This window comes from Saccoglossus kowalevskii, chromosome 15 (assembly GCF_978046115.1).
Source record: "Saccoglossus kowalevskii chromosome 15, keSacKowa6.1, whole genome shotgun sequence".
Classification (NCBI taxonomy): Eukaryota; Metazoa; Hemichordata; class Enteropneusta; family Harrimaniidae; genus Saccoglossus; species Saccoglossus kowalevskii.
The window spans coordinates 17965393-17991108 of NC_140655.1; the positions used below are offsets into that span (position 1 = coordinate 17965393).

Genomic DNA, 25716 nt, shown 5'->3' on the forward strand with positions numbered 1-25716 from the left:
GAGGCAAACCTTCGAGCATAGTGTTCTGCGCATGCTCATCTGTAGTATCAGGTGTGTAAAGTGATTGGTAAAAATTGCGAACAATTTGATTAATTACTTTAGGATTTTCTGTAATGGTGCCATCAGGTTGCTTGATACGAGTGATGGTTTTTTTGTGACCATTTTGTTTTTCAATGTTGAAAAAGTAAGAACTTGAGATGTCACTCTCATTCAGATATTTGTGGCGCGCTCGAATGGCCATACCTTTATTTTCTTGTTGAACAAGACGTGATAAAATGGATTTTTTCTCATGGTAAATATCAGAGAATGGAGTGTTGTTCATGTTATGATGTTCCATTTCATGAATTTCATTTTCCAAGACCCGTTTTTGCTGTTTGTGCTCGCGCTGTTTAAAATGACAGTAGTCTTGAGATATCAGTTTTATTTTATGCTTTCCGATATCCCACCATGATTGTAAGTTACTAAATGAGTTACGCTGTAATTGCCACCGAGCCCAGAATTCAGTTATGGTATCAATGTATTGATCCTCTTTAAGAACGTCAGTATTGAGACACCAAACAGGATTTTTATTTTTGATGTTACCCTGAGTAAATTTAATATATACTAGCGAGTGGTCAGTAAAGGCACGAGCGTCATTATTGATTTCAACATTTAAAACGTGGCTACGCATGTGCTTGTTAATATAGAACCGGTCGAGGCGAACCAGCGTGTTACCACGCCCCCATGTGTAGTTAGTGATGTTGCCATGGTGATGTCGCCAAGCGTCAACAAGTTTAAAACGTTGCAAAACGGAGCTGAGACAATGAGATGTGCGCATGTCCGGCTCTTTGCCGCCATTCCGATCAATATCAGGTGCAATCGTGCAATTAAAATCCCCTCCAACAATCACTGGGTCATCATTCAACTTGTTTAAGTGATGTTTGAGCTCTTGAAAACATTGAATACGTTCATTACAATCAATGGGGGCGTAAACATTGAACGGGTGAAAAGCATTATTGCTAATTTTGACATGGGCGTGCAGCAGATGACCAGGTATAATGTCAGTGACAGAAATTAAATTAAAATCTGAGTTTGGTGCAAATAAAATAGCTACCCCAGCGTGATTTGTTGAACCATGGGAAAAAGCGCCCCTCCCTCTCCACACAACTTGCCAAGTATTTACATCAGAAGGCAAAGAGTGGGTTTCCTGCAAAAAATAAAAGTCGCAGTGGTGCTTTTTCTTTAAGTATTCAAAAATATTGTACCTTTTCATAGCATCACGACATCCATTAACATTGAGTGTAACACCAGATATGGAAGATGCCATGGCAATAAATGTAAGGTAGTAACAAAGACAAAAAACAAGGAATCTAAAAGTCAGCAAGGTGCTTCCCAGTAGACTTGATGTGTTTCTTAATTTTGTTGATTAACTTTCCAATACGGATTTTTTGCGACGAATTTTGTTTTTGAGAATTCTTGTAGTTAGTTAGCTTTTTCAGGAGTACTTTTAAATTGGGACAAAATTCAAAACATCGTTCAATGAACTGGCGTGAGTGTAAAGTGGAAACCAAAAATTCTTTGATTGACTCATTTGAAAGGTGAATATCACCGTCAGCGCAGCTTGATATGTCAGAAATGACGGACCCTTCATTGTCCGTATCATCAGACTCGTTTTCACCTGTGGCCTCAGTTGGTACGTCCTTCGAAGCAAGGGGTGTCACAAATAGGTCCTGTGACATGTTATCTGTAGAGGAAAAAGGGGTGTTCATGAACGGCGAATAATTAACAGAATCAGCACTAGATTCTGTCGGGGGCGTTGATGATATATGAACACCAGCGTTATTAACAATATGCATAGAAACCGTTTCCACCGGTTTAGTAACAGTTACCTCAGCATATACGTGAGGTGGCGCAGTTTCAACAATGGGTCGGGTAGATAAAGGGGGAGGTGGAGGGGAGAAGGAGGGGTTTGTACCCTCTCTTCAACAGTTGTATCATTAAATACAGTAATGTCAGCGCTGCAATCATTGTTACGTTCAGATTCACCTTGTATTGTATTTGTAACACACCGTTTTTCTTTGTTGATTGGTGATTTGGAACGAGCACGTTTTTTACTTTTGTTAGTTTGGCTCTCAATTTCCATTTCATCATCACCATATCCCTCTTTATGCACAGTTGTATCATTTTCAATATGATTGTTGACAGTTTTATCATTTTCTTTATCAGAAGATACATAAACCAGTCCATTAACATCATTACTGTTACCATTATTGTGAGATTCTTTGTTTAAATCATTGATATTTAATTTTGACGTTTCGTTTGCACTGTTTTGCACAGCACCAGACTGTGGACAATTATTACGTGTGTGACCGGGTTATTTGCACAAAAAACAACGAAAATCATCTGTTGAAACATAAATATTATAAACCTTTCCATCATACTGAATTGGCAGTAAACCATTAATATTAGGATCTTTCAAATGGACATACACTTGTCTACGAAAAGACTGGACATGTTTTAATGAGGGCTGTTTGCAACCGAGTGGAATGGTACGAATATTACTCATAACGAGGCCATGTGAAGCAAGCGCACGAATAATACAATCATTGGGCATAAATGGTGGGACATTGGAAAGAACAACCCTAGTTGATGGACGAACCAATGGTTCAACAGCAATGTGCTGATCACCGATGTCCAGACCCGCCGCACACACCATGTCAATATACGTAACATTAAAGAAAAAAACAACTACAGACCTGTTCATACGAGAGGCCGCGACGATGTTGCTACCGCCAGTTAAATCGGCCATTGCCTCCACGTATGAATGAACAAAAACGCCATCACAATTTTCGCAGCGAACTGCATGATTACGTGTCAATTTTAAAAAGGGTGTGGTCGAAGGCTTGTTTTGAACAGACGCCATCTTGGTCGTCGTTCACCTTGCCACACCTTGAAACACAACTCCCCCCAAATACTAGAAAACACCCCAGTAAACCCAAGTAAATACTCACAAGAAAATATGTACAATAGTTGAAATGTTGATTTAAAATCGCTGCGCTCACAGAGGCAATATAATTGCGATCAAGTTGGTCAAGTACACCGAGCGTGAACGATGACGTGTCACCTTGCCACACCCAAAATGAAACCAACCCAAAATACGTTAAATTCCGAAAATGACAGTACAAAATACTCACAGAAAGCACTCCAATGATAAATGCAACGTGTTTGTAGTAAAAAAGCTGACACGCTGAAGTACTATACGCGCCAAAAAGCTGGGGAAGTGGCACAAACCACGGAGCGATGTGAAAACACGTCCTCACCCGACCATAGTATAGTATAGTATAGTATAGTATAGTATAGTGATTTTTGATTTACGGATAATAAAACTAAATTACATTAACGGAAGTGACTGATAACTTTTACTATAAAAACCTTAGCATCCCGTTGGCAGGCCAGTCACACTGGTTCTCACTACAAGAGGTTACGATCCCCCCTGCCAAATGCTAAGGAAAACCGAAACGTATAAAGAAAACACGAAACAAAATGACCATGTGAAGGAAACCAGAAAAAATAAAATATGAAAACGCAATCAGACATGGATTTGTAATACTCCATTTTCTACTGAACAAAGTGTATCATTAGTAGCCCAGACTTGTTCAAACCTTTCCAGTTGTTTTATCATTTTGAAATACTGGTACTCCGACTTTATCCGGGCAACAATTCGATTCTTGAATATTTCAAATAGATTCACAAGCAGGTTTTTCTCTCGCTTATTCCGACGAGAGATATGAATTGCTATTTTGGCAGTTGATATAATATACAAGAAGATGCTCTCACACTGACGAGAGAGAAATTTACTCGAATGATGAGGAGGAAGAATAACAAACCACCAATGTGGAACTGAGATACCAGGCTTGAGAAGATTTGTAGACAAATGCTTGATACTACCACAGAGGGCATCAATCACCGGACATGCCAGGAAAATATGCGGCAAAGAATCCAACTCGCCACAAAGTGGACAATTTTCTGAAGTGGCGAGATTGGCACCAACAAGAAAGCCCGCTGTAGTGTAGGCACCCTGAATAATGCGCCACTGTAGATCTCCCTCGTGTTTTGTGATAGGAGAGGTGTAGCAACCTTTGGAATTAGGCGCAACGTCCGGTGTTAAACTAAGAATGTCACGCCACACAGTGTCAAGTTTTTCTGGATGACGAATTTTATAGGACGAATGTAATCCACCTCCGTCCCCTGTCTATTAGGCTGCTTCTTGCCATTATTTTATTTTAGTAATCAATTGATAATATTTTTTTTTGAAGTAGACTAATAGCCGCAACTACGCCATAAACCCCGTAAGGTGGTTATAAATTTCCCTATACGTGACGTAATATAATACCCCGGTTACGTCAAGCATAGACAAATGTCGTGATGATTATGCAAGAAGACTGCAACTGATTTTCTTTTAGATTGGAAGTGCGGATTAGCCCAAAATAGAAGTGGGCACACTCAGACATGAAATATTATTCTGGGGTGGAGGTGGGCGAGTAATATTAGACAAGTTGAGGTAACCAGGCATTGTTGAAATAATTTCAATGCATTCGGCTATGTCTTTACCAATAACATATAATACCTACGTGCATATTTAATTTGCTTGTTTATAATAGATTATAGCCAGATTATGATCATTTTGCATAAAGAGTCGATGGGAAATCAGTACACTAATATATAAAACGAAAAGGATTAGTGTACTTCGTATATTTAAACTAATATTAATTAATAATAAACGCCTTTCTCATGAAAACCATTGATACGACTAGCGTAAACCAAAGTATATTATGTGTATTTTGTACACCAGAGCAATTATTGAACCATATGTTAAACATTACTAGATATTGTCGTCAGTGTGTATGAATATAATAAAATAACAAACAATCACCATATTTTGGTTTGAAAAAAGTTTGTTAAGGTAATTCATTATATTTCAGGGAAACATATGTGACATTACCAGTAATGTTAGTTTTTAATGAACAATGTGGTGGTGTATGTAGTGGACAAATCAACTCGCGCTTTAAGTTATTCAAAAACTCCATAGAATTACATATCGAGTGATACCACTCCTTCAAAAAACGGTATCATAATATCTTGCAAGCTCCCCTTACTGCAAATAGTATTGGTGTCATTGTTTTCGCAGTACATGTTGAAGAGCCAGATTTGTAATTGAATCTGTTTATTGTTTACTAATTTAATCAGATTCATAAAACAAATGGATGGAGTATTTTAATAAACGACTAATATTTAGTTCTGGCAAAAATACTTGATTTTGATGCATCACAGTAATAAAATGGTTGGAACTAATTGAGCGCATTGGTTTGTGATGGGTTGTAATTGACAAGATACAACAAGCAGTCTCTCAGCGGAAATAGCTCTGGTGTTTGTGGCGATACTCTGAAAGCAAACTCCCGCGAGTTTGATAAAGGTCTACACTACGTTCTGGCATCGTTCAGTGATATCACAAGATAGTACACAAGAGCACCGTTGTTGCATCAGAAACATATCGGTGAAGCCTGACTGGTAACATATTTGGTTCAGCAACATTATTGCGATAAAATGTCAGTTAGAGAAGTCAAGTGTGTATTAGCTGTTCTTATTGGATTTTGAGAAAAGTGATTAACAGACAAAATCATTAAAAAGAACCATTTAAAATATCGGATTTGAACAAAGTCGATGTTATTCTTCATCAACATGCCAAGTTTCAAATATATACTGCAACAGGACAAGACGGATGTTCAATTATTTATCTATTAAGTTATTGTTGTTTAATAACCTTTTTGATTTGTCAATTGTTAACGACATTTCGTTTATACATATATCAAGATTTCTTGCTGGTCCATGTCTGGATCATGGATTGAGGAAGAGTAGAAGTCGTCTTATGAATAGCAGTGAAACCAAAACTAGGTATTTGCATATAGTGCATTTAAACAGTCTATGCAATATGATAACGCACATGCATACATGCTCTGATGATCTATCGGTCGCACTACCACGCCTTTTACAAATGCTGTTACAGTATCCCCCAATATTAGAACAGTCATTCGTAATGGAAATCGGAACTGTGAATTTTGAAGAAAAAAAATACAATATGCTGAAAGCCTTATTACTATTTTAGATGGATCTATCCAGGCATGTTACACGACACGTTAAGCAGTCGACTTTGCATGGCTGAATGTATAATTGATACATAACCTTTCTGATGCATGCATGCATTAGTCATTCTTGTAATACTGACAGATATTGCTTTTACATTTATTACGTCAAAAACCAATTATGGCCACTCGTATATGATTGCGTCTCTGATATTAATGTTTCTTAAATTACCAACGAAGACAATTTAATCTCTCTTAGCCAGTTGTACTTAGTAATTTTCAAATTATATGAGAGAGAACTTCTATAATGAAACAATTCCAGAAATATTAATATAATATCCCATAGTGTATACACAAATAGAACAATATAGCTCAACATGCAGTATTGATTTGCAAGCGAGAACGTGGTCTTTCCGATAGAACTACAATTTACATATATGTTACATACACGCGCACACATAAATTTATTTACAAAAGCTTCAATTTATTCCTTTTGGACACTCACGTAAACTGCCTATTAACAAATCATACCAATTGAATTTGTTCTTACATCTGCTTAGTTAGAAGGCCAGTTTAACCGCAGCTGCGGAGAGATTGATAATCCATTATATCCATTAATACTTGCTTACAAGAGCTTCTTTGGTGTTGTCCTAATTTGATTCGTGAATTCAAGCCAATTTGTAAGAATCCAATTAAGTATACTGAAGTCAGTCAAAATGGTTTCTATTTCTGTAACACTAAAAGCATGAGAACTTCCCGATGTAGGCATAATTGTCCCATGTTTGGCTTACCAGCGATCTGCTAAATAAATAATTATTTAAACTTTAGGGGGTTCAAACAATTTATGTTATTAGAAACTTTATCGAAGACCAGCATGCAGTAGCGGAAATCGTATTACATTATATGTCACACCGTCTTTTGCAAGGTATACATGCGAAACTATCACTAGCTTGTTTATAAATGTGTATCCAGCCATTGAATTGAATGTAATACCGTATGTCTATCCAACACGCATTGTGGGTATATAATGGCCATCATAATCATATTATAGACAACTGGAACACTTAGAATAATTGTTTTCGGTAACCAATCAAGTGCTGTTGTATTCACTGTTTCGAATACAGTATCCTCGGGGCACCAACATGTGTTACCTGTATAAATTAATGCCATTCAATATGCGTTAATTTATGTGACACAAGAAATTTATACACAGTATTCCGAACAATGTCAAATTATATGGAAAAATATCTAATAGTAGTTAGTGTAATAATGTCTTAGACGATGTAATAATTACCTTTATTATGCATCTGTCACCGTAACGCCATAAACTACAGCGTGCCGCAATTTAGCGGTATTTTACGGGGTATTTTCGTCCTACCATAATAGGAAATGTGAATTCCAAATTATTACGCGGCGCGTAAGCGTCCTCTAATAATAATAAAAACAAACATGGATGCCATCGGGGTTTGACCGGACTCCACACAAACAAGTTTGCTGATTCTGTTCTAAACCTTTTGGATTTCAGCATTTCCATGGAAGGTAAAGATGTATAATAATAAGGTTATTACGAGAATACCTCAAAGTATGCACTCAGACAGTACGCGGCGCATCGACCTCCGCTGGGCGTCGGTTGATATTCCAGCTGTACTGTCTACGTATATACTTTGAGGTATTCTCGCAATAACCTCATAATATGGAGGAACCTACTATATATAGTAATGCACATACAATACAGGTAGTATATTGCAATACAGACGTTCTACAAATATTGATTTCAGCAAACAGATAGTACTTTACTTCAACATTGGAAAATAGTTTAAGATGAACACACTTTTTAATTTTTTTCTGAATTACTAATTGGCTAAGTGAAACCCCCAAAGTGAAAACTTGGAGTACCCGAACAAGTTTTTCAATCTCTAAACCTCGAATTCATGTATTTTCCATTTTCCAATCTACAATGATCGCATTTAATAGTAAGGTTTAAGGATATGGCGAAATCGGCAAATGTCATTGTTTACATGGAAGTTTGGGTACTTGTATTTGCTAATTTATTGAGTACATGTTCAAATCTACAATGTTTGTTTACGACATTGTGGGAGTAGGATAGGCGCAATTAAAAAAACTACAGAATCACGTGAATTCATTGACCTATTCATTGGCAATCAGGGTAATGCAAAATGAAAATGTAATTCCACAGACACCAATTACTTGAGGTTGAGTTGAAATCTCTAATACATTAAGAACTACTGTATTTATAATTGTTTCATACAATTCAAATCAGGAAATGTCTGATGTATTGATGTGGAAATAAAAACAGTAAAGGTACCTGGAATAATAATTTTCTTTTATAGGCAGGTGGTCTTTATATGGTAATTCAATAATGATTTCGTAAATACAAATATGACAATAATTTCCCAGTTTAAAAGGCAATTTGTCAACAGATATTTGAAAAAAGGGAATAAATACAAAATATGCTTTACATGATGGCGATAGCAACGATTTCTCGCCTAATCTCAACTGAATGACTGGGTGACTAAATGAATGATTGAATGAAATAATGAAATGGGTAATGAATGAATGGATGAATAAACATCTTAAGATACTAAGCTGACAAACTTATACTGAAAAGAATAAAAGGATAAGGTCTTTGCTCTCAGTCAAACGCACGTTATTGTGATTTATGTTACTAGGGATATGACACAGCTGTATCATATACAATTCATCAATGAGATTAGATAATGGTTTTTTTTAGTAGTAATGATTAGCGCCACAGGGGACAGAGACTTATCACTAGTCTAGCCAAATTTAAAAAAAACAAATTATTTTTTAACCTGAAGATAAACTTAAGATAGAATATTTCATTTTTAAAACATGACGGCGTGTCACTGCAATCAAGGTAGAACTGTGTCTTAGATTATAGTATACTGACGTCAAAATGACGTATTAGCGTTAAGGCAATACTGTTCAAATCGAACATTGTGTTCATTTAGGGCATAGTAAAATTTCCCCAAAACATAATCTTCAGTGACAGACGACTATAGACCAAAACTATACCGACGAGTTGATTAACCTGTTTTTATGTGCGAGTTGCAAGTGCGAGTGCTGATATATAGTTACATTTTCGCCATACAAGCCTTATTCATGCCTACATGGCAGGACTATGCGGCTGTCTCTCTATCAAATGACAATTTAATGCGTTATCCTGGCGTCGATCAGGGCCGGTCAAAACACAAGCACCTGTGTACGTTAACCAAGGTACCCCCTCCCGCCAAGTCGCATCATTAATGATTAAATCTCGGCCAGTAAAATTGACCTTTTCATTAAGTCTGTGGAAACACTCACCCAGGGTGTGGGTCGACTCTTTTCGGTGTTCTGGCCAAGGTAGGAGTTGAACTCGGGACTACCGATCACGAGTCCGGATGCAACAACCACTATGATACGAGTGACCGGCTCCGAGTTACCCATTTACGCCACAGACTTGCGTCGTCACTGGAAAGCGCAATTTAAAAGAAACACATATCACATAACACCGAATAAACGGCAAGGTAAAGACTATGTCTAATTATAGTAAATACGTACTGCGTGCGTGACTCGAACCGGCGCTCGCGTACGGCACCTAATCGCCTAGCTTCACGCCACTACACGTCTTCCCCTCGGCCACCGGGCATCCCCAAAAAAGTGTAGTGGCGTGAAGCTAGGCGATTAGGTGCCGTACGCGAGCGCCGGTTCGAGTCACGCACGCAGTACGTATTTACTATAATTAGACATAGTCTTTACCTTGCCGTTTATTCGGTGTTATTTGCTTACTTTACTTCCTATGTCGACAGCAACTATGAGTTTACATATCACATATATCATTTGCGGGTATCTGATGCACGCGGTATGCTGTCCTATTCTGTTAGCATGTTTACAAGATTTTTCGAAGTTGGGTAATGACGAGCACGATCACTGCATTGTACATGCAAACAAAACAACATTTTTCAAGATTTCTCGGTGTTGAAATCCAATATTTACCTGTCATGCAGTGGTGCAATCGATTGCAATTTGAAAGAAAATACGAGTAATTAATACTAAACTGGCTGAGAACGAATCTGCAGATTGCGAGACGTACTCGGACAAACCATCACGTGATACTGAAACAAGTATTTTATTTTATAATCCAAAGTTATCACACGTGGAATTTGTCCATTCCCAACCCGTCTGATTGAAACTATAACATTGGATCATAATTTGCAAATATTGAAACTAATTAAATCAAAACTGCGAATATCAGTTTCAACGAAAACCATATTTTGAAAACTGTTTAGTATGAAGAATACGAATCCGACTAACCACGATTCCTAAGTGATTCTAATAAAAACGAGTAAGGTGATCGTCGATGACCATAAGTGCTGATAACGAGTTTTTAGAGTCGGCTAATTTGGAGCTTCGGCTAAAGGTTGGATGATTTATTTGTACCCTAGTAAGCGCTATAATCAGATGCCGTGTTGAATGTGTTCTGATAGCTTCGTTGAGTGAGTCTGAAAATTGCGGGGGGAGTGGGGAATGTATTTTTTATTTGACTTGAGAACTTATTACAGTACAGATTTGCCTTGGTTTTATTCTGTTGTATCATTTATTTGATTGTGCTGGTTGTTCTTCCATATGAAATGTAACGTTACTGATGCAATGTTGACAAAATACTTACTATAAATTTTGAACACTTAAAACCTTGGGCAATGTACAGATTTCTCAAAGATTAAAGAAGATTTACGACTATGATGTTCAAGACAGTCTGATATAGGTCGCATTCTATTGCCTCGGAACAATGATGCAGTGGGTCACGCTTTGCGTCCATTCATTTCAGTGATTTGAAAACGACGGTATTTTACTCATATTTAAAATCTATTGTAATTTATACAAATCGCATTCTGAGTCAATACATCGGCTGTGGTCGTTCCTTGTTTCATTCTACAAGCCCACATGATCATACCAGAGTATGCGACAAATTCATCGTTATTGGATTTATAGGCGCGCAAATCCAAATTTTATATATTGAAATAAAGTTTCATTGTGTGTTTATACGACACGACCGACTTCGATCGAACGAATTCACAAAAGGGTCGACTTATTTGCTATGGTAAGTCCTAATCATATAATACTGTATAATACATAATCATATAAATGAATATCCTAATACATATTAAAGTATATTTTTAGCCCTCATTTGCAAGATACAAGATAATGCTTCGTTCTTCAAAATGGTCATTTATTACAACGTTGAGCCTGGCTGCTCTAACCAGCAACTTCAATCAACGAGATTCTTTCCCGACAGTTATATTCACTGTCACATTCGTAATGTATTCCAGCTCCCATTAAATAGTAAACGCCAGAGTATCATTTCAAAAAATCGTTTATCCGATACGACTATATTGTATTTCAATCAACTTTCTGGCAACGATCCATATGAGGGTATTTTGTATGAAATTCATCAGTCGGATGTTTTGAATATCTTTAGACAAGCCCTAAAAAATTACATAATGATACTTGACTAATGATATTATTGATTAAATATATCAATTTTCCGTAGTTATCAATTTAATTTAATGCATTAAGACCATACTTTGATTGTTGCGATTCGAATAAAATATTGAACCGACGACCGTATAATGTACATCAGAAATGCAGTCCGATTTAAAATGTGTGAAAGTATTTGGTTCCATTAATTGGGGCAATTTAAAATATAAACATGACGTTTTGCCATCATTTGATATGCAAATGAAAAATGAATGGGAACGGGGTATCGCTGATTTATGCCCGGACATGTTGATACACATTAAATACAATTTACATTGAATAAATTACGTCATTCGAAAGCAATCGTATTGGCTAATTGTAAAGGCGAATAATCGAATTAAGGAATGCACACTTTAATGGAAATTTAATGTAAGGTATTGAGAGTTATATGATATGAGTAATTCTAAAGCACGACTCAATTATTCAACACGCCAATCACTATTTTTCTGAATGTTAATAGGTATTAGGTAATGTGGTTATATAAACAACGGACTGTACAAGTTTACAATAGAAAAGTAAACATTTCAAGCTAAATTTATCATTTTATTCTTGATATATGCACATGGTGTACATTCTCGAGAAAAAAATATTAAAATGTTTATGTTGCGTAATTTTTAAATGTATCCAAGACACAAGATCGGTAATTCAAATATTTTGCTTTGCAGGTAATCTCAAATTATTGCAATCTAAATTTACAACCATGTACAAATGGAACACGAGATTCAAATTCACAACTCGAAAAATGCGCCACGCCACTATAAGCAGATGCGATCCTCGTTACGCCACAAAGCATTGCCCCCCCCCCCCAAAGTGAATGCGTTCTTACAATGATTAAATGGACATGCGTACTTTGAATATTTGGCGTCACAGACAACGCGCAATTGTGGTCTTTCATAGGAAATAAACAAAAGTAATTGTTTGTAGTGATAAAGTAAAACATTTAAATTCAATTTATTGAGCTCTTTCCATTAAATATGGATCCAAATTTAACAAACACGAAATTGCTTAAATAAATATGGAATATATTACACCAGTTTTTATTTCAAGAAGAAGACATCTGTTCAGTTATACAATGTGGTCTGGTGCCATCAGATTAATCTCAGGAATTGAACATATAGTTTATTTAATCTGATCAAATTGATTTTGTCTGATCAGGGTCTTTGCAGTGTGTAGGTTATACACACTTTTTAAATAAGTAATTTCTCATGTACATACAACCAATCTAGTGATATTATGTTGATACATATCCTGATTTGATAATCATCAGTGTACACAGATCCATGGAGACTAGTTTCATTTCTCAAGCTATTATACAACCCGATGAGACTTTTGTTTTCAGCATGCGTTGTAATCGTTGCTTGGAACTCAATTCCCACTTAAACATTGAGGTAGAATATGCTACACAAAAGTATTATTAGATATTTTTATATATTTGATATATCAACGAAATAAAAATAAGGGGTCATCATTCTCAGTTTGAGGAAAATCTATCAATAAAATACAGTGAAAATACTATGTTTTTTTTTTCTGGTTTAGACATTTACCTCAATTGAGGATATACCTCAATATCTCAAAATTGTGTTTGGTGACATGTGTGGAGAATGTTATACGAAGTTTTACAAAATGATTTTTGATGTCTTACACGGTACTTTTTGATGTCTAGAAGTATTTAAAAATTGACAATATTTTGAGTGGGTTTTGACCAACATTGAATACAATTTATCAGGCATGTCTGATAAATGACATTGAACAGAATCCCCTACATAAGTCCACTTTTTCTGACCATGTCTGATGGGGGAATAACAAACAACACACTTGACTCACATACTTATTGCTATATGTCATATGGTACCCAGTCACGATGACCACCACCGTTTAAGCCAATGTTTAAAATATAATCGGATAATAGTACATAAAGGCATCCACTACATTGTCTGCTGTATCACTGGTCGCTCAGACGCTTGATGTCTTGCTTTCATTCTAATTGCTTTTCTTGCCTCATAACGTTTCTTTCCTTCTTGAAAACGTAGTTTCTCACCTTGAGTATGTACCTTTAGGCATTAGAAACAAAAATAAATATTATATAATTGTATTATACAGGTATCATGCATTGAATAGCTTTCCATATAACAATACAGTTTTTGTTATATTAGTAGAACACATGTTCGCACATAAATGACAGAGGTGTGTCTATCATCAAAATAAATTATACATACAATTTAATATATGAAGTTCTATGGAGATGCATGAGAACAGAATGGTGACTGAATCAACCAACATGTAGCAGACACTGATGCAAGCCCATACTACATAAGTGCATAATTTATTTTTGTGATAAACTTATTATTATACTCCTTTCCCAGACTGTAGTCTTAGTTATTTAACAGCTTGAAATACCATTGAAGTGTGTGTTTTTTCTAAGGCTCATGCTTTTGTCATAGTTTTTGTGTTCAGTGATGTGATTCAAATATCAGTCATGTACTACACTGTTGCTGCATTAGATGTGAAAATAATAATGCACATTTTCCAAGTAAGGAAGACATCAATAATATATTCATACACGTCTGTAACATGTTTTGAACACGACTGTACAGGGTTTTCATGAATGGCCGAATTGTACAATTGTCGCTGCCAGGTAGGTAATAATGACCTATGCAACTAACTGATTTGAATTTAATTTAATGCATTTCTTTGTGTTTTATTGGTCTCAAGGACAAAAATTTTCACTGCTAATGACCCTTATGTGACTAACCGATTTAAATATAATATGAGGTTATTACGAGAATACTTTAAAGTATGCACGAAGACAGTACAGCTGGAGTATCGACCGACACGCAGCGGAGGTGGATGCACGGTGTGCTGTCTGAGTGCATACTTTGAGGTATTTTCGTAATAACCTTATTTTTATACATCTTACACGCGTAATCATTCCATATTTAGAATTTAGATCTCCTTATATGGTAGGATGAAAATACCCCGTAAATTATCGCAAAATTACGGCACGCTGTAACTTATGGCATTACTGTGACAGATGTATAATAACGTAATGTATTACCTTTAATGCAGGTATTTATTATGTTTTTCTGCCAAGTCTCTATGACACAAATTTTCATTGCCAGGTAGATAATAATGCCCCTCTATGTGACTAACTGATTTAAATATAATGTTGTGTAGTACCTTTAATGCAGGTATTTGTTGTGTTTTTCTGCCAAGCCTCTATGACACAAATTTTCACTGCCAGGTAGATAATAATGCTCCTCTATGTGACTAACTGATTTAAATATAATGTAGTGTATTACCTTTAATGCAGGTATTTGTTGTGTTTTTCTGCCAAGTCTCTATGACACAAATTTTCACTGCCAGGTAGATAATAATGACCCCTATGTGACTAACTGATTTAAATTTAATGTAGTGTATTACCTTTAATGCAGGTATTTGTTGTGTTTTTCTGCCAGGTCCCAAAGACACAAATGTAAAGAATGCATTGACAGCTCGGTCTTTGTGTGTTTCACCACCAAAGATGTATTCCACATCTACCAATACTTCGATCTCCATAGATTTATTGCTTGTGAATGTTGGTATACCAGTCAGAGACAGTACGCTACCTGTAATCCACAAGTGTAGATACAGGTTGATGTCATAACTTGACAAAATATCATATATGTGCTATACACACACTCAGAAAAAGAAAGACTGCAATTTTAAAATTTTAGAGAAAATGACCATTGTATGCAAACTTATATATTAGAATTGAATCTCAAAATAAAAATACGACATGCACCTGTAAATATCCATGATCATGATAAAAAGTTTGAAAAAAAAAATCACCCTGTTTATAAATTGTGATTCAGATTTTTAGACAAAATGGCTATCAATTCAACAAAGTCAATCTCAGTCAGTTTGCTGTTCCTTCAATATATAGTACAGTAAAACCTGTATTCATGACAACTTTTGTATATTGTCCACCTGCCCAACGGAACAACTTCAAAAGCAATTTACATGAAAAATGACCTGTATAAAGGGGACCTGTCTAATGTGACCAGTGATTGCTCTTTTGGCAATGGTTTGGTTATACCTGTGTATAAAAGCCAAAATAATTGTATTTGATTACATGTTTAGTGTATTACACCTAGTGTATACATTGGCATTTTCAAGTTATAAAAAAGAAACAGGATTTTTTTTTTTTATTCTCCATCTACAAATGTTTTTTGACCAATTATTGTCATGTATTCATGAATTAGGGTATCAACTTTTATATATCAACCACCTGTTTATGATGACAATTGCTTTTGGTATCTTTTGTGGTTACCATGTACAGTTGTGATTGTCCACAAAACTGCTGATTCAAAAACTGTACCTTTGATGGCGATTATGCGGTTTCAAATTGGATCAGTTCAAATAAGAACAGCAGAACTCACATTGACTTCAGTCATGACATGAAGTCGAAATTAATAAATATTAGATTACACATGTCACCATTGTCTTTAAATACAGTACATGTGGTACAAGAACAACCTTTTTGCTACACTCTCAGGCATTCAATCACATCAATGTGCTCTCATGTATTAAGAAGTTTAGTGAAATTTCTGCATCTGTAGAGTAGCAGTATATAATGACAGTGCCCTCAGTGTTTGAATTTAGTCAAATGTTCACCCTGCTGTAATATACTACATACTATATGGTAGTTTGCTCCCCTTAAAACAAATGATCTGATTGTTAATTGTCTTAACATTTACACTGTGAATTTATTATATGCTGTTTTTTACAAAAGCTAGATAATATGTGTGGTCACCAAACTAATTTTCACACAAAGGTCAAACCAAACATTCATGAAAATAATGAGTTTTGTAATTTTTTTTTTCATTGATTTATATTTTTGATTGATATATCTCACCATATCTCAAAATTACAAATTATATGTAGTTATATAAATTATTTGGACATTCTAATGATTATTAATAATTTTTATGAAATAATGGAGGAAGTGAGGTTGTCAGAAAATGTAGCAAATCATGGTTTTATATGGAACAACTAGATCATCTTAATTATTAATATAATATGGTTAATCTGAATCTAGCATTCTAATTGCATTTTAATTCAAAGTAGTAGAAAGTAGAAAGTAGGAATAACATCATATATCCTGTTACTTAACATAGAAATGTTTGCAAAGCTTAGGGTTAGTAACTTTAAGCTATGCAAACTTGACTAAATTCAATTAAATATTAATATAAATTATGAAAAATACTGAGGGTCATCACTCGACTCATGGATCCAGGAACAGCCATTGGTGGCGCTGTATACTTGAAACCTGCGTAGGCTTGCCAACGCTCATGCCAGCATTGGTAAAAAGCAGAAACACAAATTTGGTGACCAGTTTAGTATGATAGAAAGAGTGTAATGTCTTCAAATAACCACAATAAATAGAGTGGGGGTCAAGACAATTCTGGTTCCCCCATAACTCGGGGTAGGTTTGTTTATAAGACAAATGCTTACATACACACATAAGACTCTCATTGCGTGCTTTGCACACAAAGTATTATTGTGGTAATGACAGAGATATTTGTACCTCAAATGTTAATTTCAAGTAGGAAGTGATTAAGTGTGGCATAAAGTTCCAAGACGTGTGTTCCTGGAAAGATTTGCATTGTGAAAAATATTTGTCTGCATACCACCGGCAGTGACACCAAAAGAAAGATATCATGCGGAAATCACACAAGACAGCATATAGTCATTTGATTTGCATTCAACAACATTGTTTAATATTCCAACTTTCTTTTGTGCATACTTAGCAGTGTCGTCCCAATATAATTACATAACAACTATATTTACCTTTCTTGACAGGTTTATGAAAGTTTGTCACATCAAGTGAAGCAGTTACAACTTGAGTTCTGCAATGTCTACATGCAACAATACCAGCGCATTCATCCATTAGCTTCATAGTCACACCACCTTTACAGTATCCGTGTACTGCACAATCCGATGGGCCAACTAAATGTACAAGATTGGACTGTGAGAATGGAACAGAATAGGGCATCACACCTGAAAGAAGTACATGTATATATTTATTATTATACATCTGTCTCCGTAATGCCATAAGTTACAACGTGCCGTAATTTTGTGGTATTTTACAGGGTATTTTTATCCTACCATATAAGGAAATGCTAATTCCAAATTTGGAATCATTGTGTGCGTAAGTGTTCTCTAATAATGAAAACAAGCATGGCTGCCACCGGGGTTTGACCGGACTCCACACAAAGAAGTTCGCTGATTCTGTTGTAAACTTTTTGAATTTCGGCATTCCCATGATGTATCCTTGGAAGGAAGGTGTATAATAATAAGATTATTACAAGAATACCTCAAAGTATGCACTCAAAGTATACCTCAAAGTATGCTGTGCGTCGGTCGATACTCCTGCTGTAATGTCTTCATGCATACTTTGAGGTATCCTCCTAATAACCTCATATTACTACATGCAAAACATGTATATCTTCACAGTGTGACCTAGCTAATACAGACGGATCAGAAATGCATATCACATAGTTTGACATCACATACTGTCTAAAGATTGTTTGGAGCTTCGAGGTTTGTATATAGTCTAATAACTACAAATCTTAGCTAGAGTAAAAATGATTTACTTAGGGAAGCTTTTGTGTGTAGTTTCTAAATTTATCCAGTCCCCCCACCCGAAAAATAAAAATTATTAAAATAACAAAATTCCATACGATTTGGAGCAAGTATCACAACAGAGTAGAATTACCACACAGTGTATATAAGATGTTCACATGAAATAGAACAGGATTGCCAACAAAATTAGCATACTAGGTGTGCACAATGATATATTTGTATTTAGTTCCACTTTCATCACTCCAACATTTAAAAGTTTGTAGTAATATGCATGCAGGGATTTTTTTAAACAAGGGAACATGGGCGCAGCGCCCTCATGCCATGGCCATAAACCATAAAATTCTGATTGACCAGGGAACACATGTGGCCACAGTCTTCAACTGTGGCCTGTCTGATAGTAATTTTGGCCCCAAGAAAGCCATAGAATGCTACATTTTAATTTATAATTATCCAAAACTCCACATCCTGGTAGGGAAAACCCTATCTCCCCCACTTGGTGGCGCTGCTGAATTGCATGCAGTGCTCCCTTTTTTTTCTAGAAAATCCCCTGTGCATGCGATAAATATACAATCCTATAATATTTTCTCTTAGGTTAACATGAGCAGACACTCGTAGTTACCATTAAAGTAGAATCAGTGCTTATTTGCGGCTCAGATTGATACAAAACTCTGGTGGTAATCACTCAACTCTGCTGACGTCAACCAATAAAAAAAAATATAATATCATCACGGACATCTGACACAAAACATTTTTTTTTCTATGTTCCATTGCACTTGTATGAAACATATTTGTCTTTATTGTTATGTTTAAAATTAGTATTTACTTCAGGGAATAAGTTAAGATTGAACCTCAGTAACTATAGAGGGATTGTGATTGAACATATCAACAATGAAGCATATGATGCAAATAAAATTCGAACATTGAATGCAGATGATTGTACAAACACTTGGTGGTACAAAATGTACTTTTGTTGGTATTTTGGGTTGTTATCTCTCATTGAATTGTATATATTGCCAAAACTGCATTCAAGGCAGTACTGATATTATCTTGGAGCATACTTTGTGGTATTCTTGTGTGATAAACTCATACCTATTATCATATTGACAAGCCTTTATTGGAAAACTCTTCGAAAAATAAATTATGCAAATTAGTTTGATGATCAGAAACTTTTTGAAAGAAAATAATATAACAAGTTTTTTCTTTTTTTTGAAGCCTGTACACTAGTCTTGGCCTTTGGTTATCAGTTTAATAAAATAAAAGAAACTATTCAGCTCACATGTCCAGTGACTGACATAAACCTATAAACCTGACATAAACCTATACTATAAATTATATATTATTCATTTTAACATTTTATCCTAGATTGTGAATTTCTCGATAAAGAAAGAGGGGAGCTGTTTCAAGAAATAGGAATTAAAAATAAACTAAATAAAACAGACAATTTCATTAAAATAATGACGTGCTTCATACCCCTGGCAAAGTTTCTAAATGAGGCAAAACAGAAATCAGGTATATGATAGCTATCACCTCTACATTGGGAGAATCCTGTAACTATCATTAATTTGTTTTTCCTATTAAGCTTTTAACATCTTTTAATTTTAATTTTATCTTATAGTTTAGCTACTGTATTTTTTCTTATGATTTGTATTTTATTTACCATACTGCGCCCTCTGATGGCATAGTAGTGTAATAAAGTTATTACTATATAAATTATATGAATAGGTGATGTTAATTTGGGTTCAAAAGGTTATGATTATCATTTCAAATAAATACTAGCGAGAAAAATCCACACTCATAAGAAAAGGGAAGCATGTTTTAATTGTACAAAACTTGCAACTTCACATTCTAAGATAAAGTGAAATGGATTGCTACCAATCTGATTAAAATCAGATGAAGGTATAGGCTTCAATTTTTTTTTTAATGTTTTTTTTTTTCAATTTCGATATTTAAATTAACTTTAAGTTTAAATTTATTTATGGTTTTCAAAATAGTCATAAATGAATATAATACAAATGTTATAAGTCTAATATGCAGTTGTGAGTGGGGCCCTCACCGGCCAAACGGCATAAGACCCCAATAACATCTGACAGAATAGTGTACCAGTATGTCTTGTCGGCAAGATCAATACTGCAAATTGACAAAGTTCACGCCTTCTTGCAATGAGTTTCTATGAATATTCATTTTGGTGGTCATGGTAACACCTCATGGAGGGCGCAACTCGAGCAACCGTGTCAGGCTACATACGTGTCTTTCCTGTGCAACCAGAGGGACAAAGCCATGCATGTTTGCATTGATGGCAAAAATCACAGACTGTTCAAGACATTGGGCAGACATTTGCCAGCACCTTATCACACATTTTGTCAACAAATAAACTCTGCTGTGAATTGTTACTCTTTGATAGCTGTCACTATGACATTCCTGCAATTTGATTGGTACTGACAACAAATCGTCGGGGGAAGTGAAAAACTACACCGTTCTGTCAGGCTTGTGAAGGGTTTGGAGCACCGCGCAGGACGCAATTCACACGATTTTACTAGATTTGGACTGCTACATGACCTTATAGTTTGTATGCAACAGGGGCTCACCCTCTTATAGAAAGTTATGAAACCTTTGCTTGATTGGTCAATCAGTATTTCAACTGCTATTTGGATTTACAAAACATCTATAACATGCCTTTTGGTCAAACTGAACAATAGTCTTAATTCAACATCATTTTGGACACTAACCTGAGGTTCTCAGCATATCTACTTCACCTATATCATAACTTATAGTTCTAGTGACTCTGCCAAATCGGTCCCGTTCATCTTTCTGATTTTCATATCGTTTTCTACCCTGTTCTTCAGCCTCTGGGTTAGTATATATCATTTTTGGTACTGTTGGCACTACTTTATTAGGTGTTGGAGTTGTTACCATAGAGAGTGGCACATACCATAGGGTAGCACGGTTTGTCAACCTCTTGGAACCTATATACAAGCAAACAAAAAAAATACTTAAGCAAGAGAGACTTGAATTAGTAACATAATGTCAACAATCAACCAAGGTATCTGCCTTCACCAACTTTATTAGGCAATGCGAATATAAGATAAATCACATATTTGACTATAATAGCATCAATTTTGTACCAAACAAGTTTATTCTATGTTGTAGGCATTAAGGTTTACAAAATATTTTTTTTTTTTATTCATACACAAACCATAAAGTTGAATAAAATATATTTTATGACATTTTGGTAACTGAACATACTTTTGTAATATATCTATAGGTGTATGTCTATTCATGTACAAATACCCCCTTCAGGTTGTGGATGTCTTAGACATTTAATAAGAAAATGTGAAATTTGATCTGCTATTGCAAATAGAAGAATTTGTGTAATATCTTCAGCAACAACTGTCTATTTTTAGGAAAGTAGATGATATGAGTAGCCTTTCACTTATAACTATATGTGAACTTACTAGACTAGTTACAAATTTGCTTACCATCCAGAATATTTTCAGCCCATACAATGACTTGCACCTCCAGCGAATGTTCAGATGTATAGGAAATCTCAGCATGGAGTTGTGCAACCTCACCAATAAACATCGGCTTTAGAAAATCAGTTCTTTCCACCCTGGCAAGGGCTGTCATACACGGATCTATTGATTGGTCCTGAAAATATGTTATTACCATTTATCTTGTCATAATAATACATTTATTGCATGCAGTTTCCATTGTTGACATATTAATAATAAAATACAATACATATCATATTATTTTGTATTATTTGAAATCAGAAATAGCAATGATTATAGTTTTTCCCTATAATCATACAATAGTAACATTTTCAGTCACTGCCATGTCTGATTTTAAATAATTTGCGTAATTACCACCTTGGCTTATTATTATGCCATCTCTTGAATTTTGTAGTATTGCACTAGGTATTTGCATCCTACCATATTAGGAAATGTGAATTTCAAATTTGGAATGATTACGTGCATAAGCGTCCTCTAATGATGAAAAAAAAAGTTGAAGCCCCAAGCACTAAGTTTGACTGGACCCCACACAAAGAAGTTTGGTAAATCCTTTCCAAACTTTTTGGATTTTGGCATTCCCATGATGTATCATTGGGAGGAAAAGATGTATAAGAATAAGGTTATCCGAAAGTATGCGGTTGAATCGACCTTGGCTGCAACTCGGTCAATACTCCCACTGTACTGTCTTTGTACATATTTTGCAGTATCCTCCTAATAACCTCATAATATCTGGACATTACTGGTCATATGCAAAATGAAAACAACAATGGCATTCATGCCCACAGTCCCTTGTTGTTTCATAAAATAATGGCATTGTTCACTGCTGTTGTTATTGAATATACATGTATGTGTTCCTGTTAATATAAAACAACTTATAGGCAATGTTATCAAAGTAGATCGCTAGCCTATGTTGATCAGCAAGCGACATTTGTTATCACACTTAGGCATGCTAGCTGGAAAAAATGTAAACATACATGTATGGTGTCACTATGACACAATGACATTTTTTTTTGTCCTGTGGGATCTTGAATGAATGGAAAATGGCCTATAACAAAATTAATTTTACAAAATGTAGTGGAATATAGCAGTACTTTAAAAGTTACATTTAAATTCTCTTTAAGAATCATTTCATATATTACCTTTCTACCAGTCTCACTGGAGTACTGAAACTAAGGGATCAGACTTGTGTTAGAAATTGGCAATTGCCTTTGATGCCCCTGTGTCGTGGAAATTTAAACCCCAGTGAATATTCCCACTTAACTAAGGAATGTATTGTTTTCATCACAAACTAGTGAGTTAACATCAGTGAATATTTCACCTGTTATCATCTTATAATTCTACTCACCCTATTTTTATTGCAATGTCTTGTTGTTATTATGGCACCAGCTTCTTCAATCATCTTAAGTATAACACCTCCGTGTACGTTACCAGAATTGTTGGCATCATCAGGCATCATTAATCTGTTGTATAACAAAAAGAATGAGATCATAATGAGAAATTCACTTGATTTCCTGCAAAAGTTTTACTATAACTTGTGTGATCATTTTACAGTCAGAAATAAAATGAAAATTAACATAAGACAAAGACTAACAGACTACTAAATCTTGTCCCGGAGCTACCATTTTCAGTAACTAGTGGCCCACTACTTGACTACTATGGATTTCAGTTTGTTTTTTCTAGAAAAAAAACTGCAAGAGGGAGCACTGCAATTCAGCGGTGCCACCAAGTGGGGGAGATAGGGTTCTCCCTACCAGGGTGTGGAGCTTTTGATAATTCTATATTGAAATGAAGCATTATATGGCTTCCTTGGGGCCAAAATTACTATCAGACAGGCCACATGTGATCCCTGGTGAATCAGAATTTTATGGTTGCCAGAGGATCTGCTAAGGGTAAGGGGGCGCATGGCCATGGCATGAGGGCGCTGCGCCCCTGTTCCCTTGTTTAAAAAAATCCCTGGATTTACATAATTTTAAACTTTTTTTTTTTAAAATGAACCAATTTAACTTCAAATTTTGAGTATCCAAAACAAATGACAGCATGAACTGGTCCATCAGGTCTTTATAGGATCAGAATTATACATCTCTATAAAGGACTACTTGGATGACTTACAGTGTGTTGCCTGACCATTTCTTGGTGTTCCATGTTAGGGATACCCTAACGACATATAGAGAAAGGAATAATATAATACTAATACATAGTTGTATTGTATTGTACTGAAAACACAGGGATTTTTTTAAACAAGGGAACAGGGGTGCAGCGCCCTCATGCCATGGCCATGCACCCCCTTTCCCTGGGTAGCTGATCCTCTGGCAACCATAAAATTCTGATTGACCAGGGATCACATGTGGCCACAGTCTACAACTGTGACCTGTCTGATAGTAATTTTGGCCCCAAGGAAGCCACAGAATGTTCCATTTTAACTTAGAATTATCAAAAACTCCACACCCCGGTAGGGAGAACCCTATCTTCCCCAATTTTCTAGAAAAACCCCTGGAAAACATATAAAATTATATATTTTAGCAATGTAATTGTTATTTATTTCCAACATTTTGAAAATGCTGATAGTGAAATTGAATAATATTTCTGGAAACAAATGTAACTCTAAATGAGTTACAACTTCTGGTTCTGAGGTACTGTACACGGTGCAAAAAATGTGTTAATTTTCAGCCTGATTGCTACTTTTACAGAGTGAGCATGTACCGAAATATACAGGTAGAGTTTGGGCAATGGCGATGGTCAATGATACGTATTTTTGCTAATGTTGCTTTGTGTGTTGGGTTGTCGGCGACATTCACATAATCAAAATAAGTTTTTCTATGCTGCAAATATTTTTTAACATAATCGAAACCGAAATTGTATTGAAATACATTCTGGTATGGTTTCATTACTCGATTTACACACATCCTACTGTCATCACCCGTCTTTTATAGGTACACTGCGATATAATCACCAAAACACATGAATTTGTTAACGACAAAGACACTCACCTGCAAACTTCAACAAATTTATGATCAGGTGAGCACGAGTTGTGCTCAGCAGACGACATGATCGACGTGTTGTTTTGAGAGACTTCCGCGGCATATGGGCGCTGATCAACAAAATCAACACGGTTTTTAGATGAGTGTATAAATTTGGACATACTGTGGCAGTTTATAGAATAGCATTAATAAACAATAATCGAATTTTGCAATAAAATGTTAGCTAAACCCAACAGCAATAAAATGTTATTCCAGCTGATAACCTCGAACAGGTCAAAGGTCACTAGGAACTGACTGAACTTTCATTTTATATTATTTGAAATGCTTTTTTTTTTATCCAAGCAATTCCAACAAACAGTAATTCAGTCAGTCATATTTTGGAACTGTTAAATCGTTGCAAATTTATTTATTCAAAAATATTTTCTTTTCCATCGGTTTTATAATAAATTCCGCCCTCTCTCGTCTAATTATACGAATACGCTTGTTTATGTTAAGGGAACATGTTTCTCATAATAAACAGTTATTTGCATCAACTACTTGCTGCTCTTTATTTCAAGTAGGCATGAACCATCGTGAAAATATTGATCAATTTCAAACAGACAGGTTTCCTATGTTTCAGCCATCAAGTATCAAAACTTTAAAGGGACAATACTGGTAGTTTGTAAACTGTGCCAAGTATTTTTTCCAGACATTGTCCTGTAAGCATGTCTATTGGTGGATTTTAATTTCATCTTTAAGTTTTTAATAGGTAATCCCTGAATAAAAAGTTTTCTTACTTTCACATATTTGTGATTTCACAAATACTCGCACACTGAGCACAACATACTTACAAATATTTATAAATTTCAATGGCAGTTGAATCTATAGATAAATATTTGTGAAAATGAAGGTAATGCCTTTGTTGCACTGAGAGTAATCGAAAAAATAATG

The 25716-nt window shown here is 35.3% G+C and overlaps 1 protein-coding gene across 1 annotated transcript; it reads right to left on the reverse strand.

The window, feature by feature from the left end:
* Window positions 1-12197: 12197 nt before the first annotated feature.
* Window positions 12198-25057, reverse strand: LOC100369260 (cytosolic acyl coenzyme A thioester hydrolase-like). The gene is made up of 7 exons (XM_006811957.3): window positions 24796-25057; window positions 23154-23268; window positions 21776-21944; window positions 21026-21262; window positions 17505-17714; window positions 15096-15280; window positions 12198-13726 (listed from the first exon to the last, which is right to left on the reverse strand). Exons 1-7 carry the CDS (start codon window positions 24945-24947, stop codon window positions 13601-13603), a joined length of 1194 nt encoding a protein of 397 aa, XP_006812020.1. The 5' UTR covers window positions 24948-25057; the 3' UTR covers window positions 12198-13600.
* Window positions 25058-25716: the final 659 nt, after the last annotated feature.

What these genes read in the sequence shown, in the direction of transcription:
- LOC100369260 (XM_006811957.3), bottom strand. Translation starts at nt 24,947, where the DNA reads ATGTCCAAATTTATACACTCATCTAAAAACCGTGTTGATTTTGTTGAT. An exon ending in GACATTGCAATAAAAATAGG is followed by an intron (nt 21,945 to 23,153) that starts GTGAGTAGAATT and finishes ACATATTTTCAG; the next exon opens with GACCAATCAATAGATCCGTG. An exon ending in TCATAAACCTGTCAAGAAAG is followed by an intron (nt 15,281 to 17,504) that starts GTAAATATAGTT and finishes TGTGGATTACAG; the next exon opens with GTAGCGTACTGTCTCTGACT.